The sequence below is a fragment of the Buceros rhinoceros genome, unplaced genomic scaffold (assembly GCF_000710305.1).
Source record: "Buceros rhinoceros silvestris isolate BGI_N320 unplaced genomic scaffold, ASM71030v1 scaffold1171, whole genome shotgun sequence".
In the NCBI taxonomy this organism is placed as follows: Eukaryota; Metazoa; Chordata; class Aves; order Bucerotiformes; family Bucerotidae; genus Buceros; species Buceros rhinoceros.
This window is the reverse complement of record NW_010392376.1, coordinates 323,513-330,463: the sequence shown is the minus strand read 5'-3', so window position 1 is coordinate 330,463 and position 6,951 is coordinate 323,513. Positions and strand designations below refer to the sequence as shown.

At 45.7% G+C, this 6,951-nt stretch overlaps 1 protein-coding gene across 1 annotated transcript; it reads left to right on the top strand.

Annotated features, from left to right (window-relative positions):
* Positions 1 to 6: 6 nt before the first annotated feature.
* PIF1 (PIF1 5'-to-3' DNA helicase) lies at positions 7 to 5,909 on the top strand (the record flags this gene model as incomplete). Its single annotated transcript, XM_010144436.1, has 12 exons — positions 7 to 22; positions 118 to 207; positions 297 to 332; positions 413 to 566; positions 1,110 to 1,224; positions 1,298 to 1,404; positions 1,806 to 1,945; positions 2,604 to 2,710; positions 3,514 to 3,601; positions 4,214 to 4,359; positions 5,354 to 5,545; positions 5,853 to 5,909. Coding segments are annotated over 12 exons (1,248 nt in total), but the record flags the coding sequence as incomplete, so codon positions are not given.
* Positions 5,910 to 6,951: the final 1,042 nt, after the last annotated feature.

Below are 6,951 nucleotides of genomic sequence, written 5' to 3'. Positions count from 1 at the left end.
ATCTTCTTCACTGGCTGTGCGGGTGAGAGGACCGGGTGGCTATCTCAGGGTGGCGGTTGGTCGATGGGTAAAGTCCTTGGGCCTTGCTGCTGACCTGCTCCTTCTCCCTCTGCCAAGGGACGGGGAAGTCCTTCTTGCTGAAGAAGATCGTGGGCTCCCTTCCTCCGAAGAGCACCTATGCTACAGCCAGCACTGGAGTGGCAGGTTGTCCCAAGGGACGGGGAAGTCCTTCTTGCTGAAGAAGATCGTGGGCTCCCTTCCTCCGAAGAGCACCTATGCTACAGCCAGCACTGGAGTGCACATCGGTGGCACCACTCTCCATGCCTTTGCAGGTAATGGTCTGCCCAGCAGCAAGGGGCTGGGAGCATTCTCTCCCTCCCCAAATTGTCAGGAGCTTCTTCTCCCCTACCAGGGATTGGCTCAGGGAAGGCACCGCTGGAGCAGTGTATTCAGCTGGCAGAGAGGCCTGGGGTGCGCCAGCACTGGCTGGCCTGCCAGCACTTAATTATCGATGAGATCTCGATGGTGGATGGCAAGTTCTTTGACAAGCTGGAGGCAGTGGCGAGGTGAGTGATTGTCAGGCCAAAAAAACTAACAGAAATGATTTTCCTTATATTTCTAGGCTGCTTCCTTCCTCTGGTTATGTGAACGATACCAGACAACCACTAGCATAGGACTGGAAGGAAGCAGAAAATCACAGCCAGCATCTGGGCAGACCTTTATCTTGAGATAGGTTTTGATCATGTCCCTGCTCCCCAGCTGTGGCTGTTCTGGTTGCTGTTTCCATCTCTGGAGCCACATATTTTCTATAGAGCTGAGTCTAGAATACAGCTATCTGTTTCTGCTGTGCCCAGCAGTACTCTCTTGCAGAGAGAAGCATCTCTAGTATAACAGTTACTGAAGAACCAAGACTGGTAATAACATCTAGGGTGGGTAAGCAAAGCAAACTTAACTGACACATAATATCATTGCTTATTTATTTGAGCTCTTCTGATACTGCAAGTGGTGTGTGTTTGAATGTACTGACAGGCTTAAGAAGTAACTTCTGACACCTGGCTGTGCCCAGATCCTGGAGGGTATTTAAAGCTTCTCTCTTCCTTCCCTTTCAGGGTAGTCAGAAAACGGGATGAGCCTTTTGGAGGAATCCAGCTAATCATCTGTGGGGACTTTTTGCAGCTACCCCCAGTCTGTAAGGCTAATGAAGAAACCAAGTTCTGCTTTCAGGTACGAAACTGTCCCTGAACCCATTCTCATACTTCAAGTCTGCCTCTTTTTTAACAAGAAAATGATTTTCCAGGCAAAAAGCTGGAGGAAATGCATCCACATAAACATGGAGCTGACTGAAGTGCGGAGACAGACTGACAAGGCCTTTGTCTCACTCCTGAGTGCAGTCCGTTTAGGCAGGTGAGGAGAAACTGTTCTTCTTGTAATCCCTGCTCCCTACTGATGGAGCAGAGGAAAAAGTCATTTGTCACTTCTCTGTGCTCTGCCAGGAGCGCGTGGCTGGGGGAAATAGCTATAAACACTAGTAAATGTACGCAGGTTTTACATATGCTGCTCTGGACCCTTTCTAGGGTCCCCCTTTTCAATTTCTGCTAAGGAATTCCATGGATCCCAAGCTGGCAGTGGCCAGAGCACGGACGGGGCACACACTTGTGTTGCTTTCCAACTTTGTGTAGTTATCTCTGCCCTTCTCTTTGGAGGCCTGGGGCTTGTACAGCCTGATCCACCTGTGTGGAGGCTACTGCTGCTCAAGACCTGTACCTGCCCACTCTAAGTAATAATCCCCTTTTCCTGGTTACCAGGTGCACAGAGGATGTTACCAGACAGCTGATGCAGACCGCTGCTAACAGGTCTGAGTGTGATGGAATCCTGGCTACACGGCTCTGCACCCACAAAGATGATGTAGAAATAACTAATGAGAGATGCTTGCAACAGCTGTCAGGTGAACTGCTTGGAGGAAACTACCGGCTTTGGGGCTGAGCTCTGAGTGGATGCATTGGGGATACTGTGGCATCAGGAGGAACTGGTGTTCTGTCATGTACAGCAGCACCAGTCCAAGCTGTGCGTGCTGGAGTTGAGCTGGCTGGCATAAAACTTCACAGCTTTTTGCTAAAAAATCCACACTGTTACTTCTTGGTGTGCAATACCAAGTGCTTGCTGTGAGGTAGGGTGAGTCACTAATGCCTCCATACTGCTGCTTTTTCTTTCTGTGGTGTTTTAGAAAAGCTGTGCCATATCCAGCCATGACTTGAGTTAAGGGCTGTTTAATTTCTGACTCTCTATCTGGCCCTAGGATTATTTTTTTAGTCCTCTTTGGAGATCTGGTGTTGGTAGCAAGTGAAACTGGTCATATGCTCAAAACGGTGACTGGCCTTTGACTCCTGACCCTTCTCATGCTCTAGGAGTTTTGTGGGGAAGAGAGGCAATAGTGAGCTTTCTGCTGTTAGATGTGACAAGGTTCGTGTGAAGATGTCCTACCAGCAAAGCAAAATGGGTATTAAAAGAGCAATTGCTGTTAGAAAAAAACGCTGACTGTCCTGCAACGCTGTGTGGAATATGTTCAATGGTTGTGATTTGTCACATCTTTCTTTCCTTGATAGGAAAAGTGCATACTTTCGAGGCTCTGGACAGTGACCCAATGCTGGTGAAGTTAATTGATGCTCAGTGTCCTGTGGGTGGTAGAGTTGAGCTAAAACTTGGAGCTCAGGTGAGTGTGCGTACACACATTTATGAAAGACCACCAGATCAAATGACATAAGTAAAATAAAGGAATAGGAGATAAATGTGTAGAGTAGCTTAATATGTAGAATGCTGATCCTGTATAGGACAGCTCTGCCAGGCCAACAGAAGATTCTGTTCCAATCTTTGTATCCGCTTTGCTTGGAATCTTATCCAGAGAGAGAATTAGTTTGATTTGAGCACAGGTCCGTGTCTTGTGGGCAGTGGTGACTGTTATGACTGACATTTCCAATTGAGTTTAGAAGCTTCTAGGTAGCAGAGATCACAGGCAGTCCTTGCCTGCAATCTCAGCTCCAGATACAGCAGCCCTCCCAGCCTGTAACGGTATGGCACAGCTTGCCAAATTTGCAGGACTGGGTACCTTGCTGTGAGTTAGGCCTGTCAGAGCAGAAAGGATGCAGGATTGTACCTAGCAGCAGCACTGATTCCTTTGGGAATTTGTTTCTTGGGTGTCCCCACAATAGATACATCTAGGCTGGCTGGTGTTTGGGGAAGGGAAATCTCTTCCCTGAATGTGAGCTCATGGCTGTGGACAGAAGCAGCTCAAGTGAAGTGTTTGTTGCTGCAGAATGATGAAGTTGAGAATCCTAGGAAGGAAAGGCTGTGAAATAATTTCGATCAAATTGGTCATGGTGCTCTATGCTGCAATAGGATGGTGTAGCCGTGGCCATGTCAGTCTGCTGTGCTTATGCTTCCTGGCTAGAAGCTTAGCTGCAGGTGGCTGAACAGGTGTAAAGCCAGTGCACCAAGGGATTTTTCTTTTTCTCGCAGGTGATGCTAGCTAAGAATCTGGATGTGCCTCAAGGGCTAGTGAATGGGGCACGAGGAGTTGTTGTAGGATTTGAAAGTGAGCAGAAGGGTAAGTAAGCATTTTGATCTTTTGTTGAAGGAAGAGGAAAAAACCAAAACAGCTTATCATTGATGGCTAATAACTCGATAATTTTGTTTACTGTTAGTAAAAATCATTTGAGGGAAAGCGGGAAGGAGGTCCTCTCTGCAGTGAGAGGCTTGGAGCTGTTGTGAACTGTGATGTTAGGCACTGCACCAGCTGTAGCTATCTGTAAGGCCTCTTGTGTTTGCTTTTATCCTCTAGATGTGTATGGTTATTTGCATTTTCTGTCTGTTCTGTTGAAGCAAGTCTTGATGGGTTATATTTGTTTGTTTTCTTAGAGAATAATGTTGTGCTACCTGCAATATGTATTTATCAGCTGAGATGCAGAGAAAAATTACCTGGCTTTGTTTTTCCTGCTTAAGTTGGTCCCAAATATAATTTCAGGAAATACTGTTTATGGTTTGTGGGTTTAGGGTTGGGTTTTTTTGGTGTGGGATTTTCTTTTTTTTAATGCAGCCCTAAAATTCATGAAAGACTGGCATGGGGAAGGAGGGGAAAGAAGTGTTCTTAGGCTGCTGGCTTCCTGGCTGTTAAGTGTCGGGAATATATCCCTGTTTCTCTCCTGTCCCGTTCCTACAGGGCTGCCTAAGGTGAGGTTTCTCTGTGGGACCACACAGGTGATCAAAATGGAAAAATGGGTCTTCAAAGGACCATCAGGAGTTCATCTGAGTCGTCAACAATTGCCTTTAAAATTGGCATGGGCCATTTCCATTCACAAGAGTCAGGTGGGTGTTCTGATACAGCTGTCCATAGATGTTTACACCACCATAAGGCTTATTTCCTGTGTGAGCTGGTAAAACAGAGGGCAAACCTGAAAGGCCGTTGTTGTGCGGGGCCTCTAGAACACGTGTGTCTAGCTGCAGAGAAGCCAGCACCTCTTCTGCTTATGATGCTTGTCTGTAGGCTCAAGGACGGGCTAGCAACACTGCTAGGGTTTCTGTAAGGGTGCTGCCACCTGCATAGTTGGTGTTGGACTACAAAGCAGCATTATTTACTGCTGTGAACTGGTCAGGGCAGTGTTTCCCTGATAATCATCAGCTCTAGTGACACCGAGGTTTGCAATGTACCTGAGGAAGCCGCAGGTGTTACAGCTGGGCTTTTTTGGTTGGACTCCCCCTTTCATGGTGCACGTGGGGTTTTTTTCAATGTAACTAATATAGTTCCTACCTTTCCAGAAGACTTCACACACTTTTATAAGTACTTGTCTTGGTATTAGACCTGTGAGTTTGTTTCAATTTTGGGGTTTTTGTTCAACTTTTTGCTTAAACTAGGCCACATTGTAAATTCTGCTGTTTCCTGGGATGTCTCTTGGTGCAGACAGGGCTGGCCAGGCCTAACTCAAACTGTCTCAGATGGAGTGCCTGAGGAGTGCTTGAGACTGGCAACTGCTTTAGTTAATTCCTGGGAGTGAAAACAGCAGGACTACTTTCCCTGCTGTGGTGATTAAATGGGATTTGTGGCGTTTCACACAACAAGAGCCTCGCTGGAGTTAGTGGACCCTACTGTCTGCTAGCAATTTCCTGACAGTGGAAAACTGTCCTTTTCTTTCTACTAATTCTCATCCTTTAATCAGCTATGTAGTCATACAAGAGACTTCTGGTTTTTATCAAGCCAAGGATGGTACCTCTGACGGACTCATAGGACATGTTAATGTTGATACAGGACAGCATTTTTTTTTGTTTGTTTGTTCTATAACAAACTTTTCCATGTCTTTGATAGGGCATGTCTTTAGATTGCGTGGAAATCTCCCTGTCTCGTGTCTTTGAAAGTGGGCAGGCTTATGTAGCCCTCTCCCGAGCCCGCAGCCTTGCAGGTCTCCGTGTTCTGGATTTTGATCCAAAAGTAGTGAGAGCTGATCCTTCTGTGTTGCAGTTCTATAGACAGTTGAGACGTCATCAACATCTAACCCAGGTAAAGAAAAATCCCCTGCTAGCAAAGCTCGCCTTGTGCAACCAGGATGAGAGATGCTACTTTTTCCTTCCTAAGCAAGATCGTTCATATTAAAACTTGTAGTGGCAGCAGAGATGAAACTGCAGAAGGAATGTGGTGGGGCAGCTCTTGGCAAAATATCTGCTGTAGCGTTGGGATTGTATAAGGTTACCTGGTCCTGTGGGTGAAAGGATGGGTTGGGATTCTTTGATCCTCCTCTTGCGGTAAAGACTGAAGGGGAAGTAGGCACACGAGAGATCTTTTATTTTACTTTTTTGTCTCCCTCCAGGATTCGCTACACACCCATTCAGGTTCTGATGAGAAGGAGAACTGGAAGTGCAGCTGAGAGTGTTCTTCTGGCCTCTGTGAGGCCTCAGCACAGACTGCTGAGTTGCAGCGTTGTTGCTATTGAGTATATTTGATAACACTCATCAAGTAAAAGGAATTTTTTTTAGATGTTTGCTTCATTCAGCTGACTGGATATGTAGAAGTATCCACATCTCACACCTCTGAAATTTGGAAGGCTACTGTAACCCCTTTCTGGGCCTTCAGCCTTAAGTACTTCTCATGTCACAGATGCAACTCTAGCAAACAAAGTGACTGAACAAGGACATGGATGAGGGACATTCCTGTGGTTCTATTCTGTCTGACTGATTGCATTTTATTCACTGCATATATAGACTGAAACTTGTGTGCCTTTCTTCAAGTGTGTCATGGTTGAGAGATGGAAGGTGTGTGTGCGCTTTGCCTGGATGGATTGGACCTGTTCACAAGAGCTGCTGACACAAGGGAAAGCAGTGCCAAGTATCTGGAATACATGCTTGATTCTCCTGCAAGCAAGGATCTGCCAGGAGCTGGGCCACCACTTTACAGCATGCTGGGGTGTTCTTGCCTTCCAGATGCTTAACACCAGGAGGCTTTGCATAACTTCTTCCAGAAGCAGAACTGTAAGAGTTATACATTGCCTGTTATGCTGATAATAGCCTTTTCATTAGTCTGTTGCATATAATAAGATGTGATATTTATTTTTTTAACCTTGCAAGATGAGCTGACACTGTTTAAAAATAGGAGTCCTGCATCTGTAGCTCCGTAATTATGGAGCTACAAGAATTGTGAAGATCCATTACCCCATTAGCAACAAGAGAGTAAGAGCAGATTGGTGTTGATGGGAGCCCCTCTTTTCTAAACTTGACTAGTAAGATGGAAGTTGAATTTGCAATAGGGAATAATGGCCAAGGACACATGACATGGGCTTTAACTTTACCTGTTTCAGCAAAAGCAGAGATGAGCAGAACTAACATACTGTCTTTTTGAAGTCTTAATGAAGGAGAAATTTTGGTCTTTGTATTTTAGCACATTGCTTAAAGCTGGAATAACTTGTATATTTT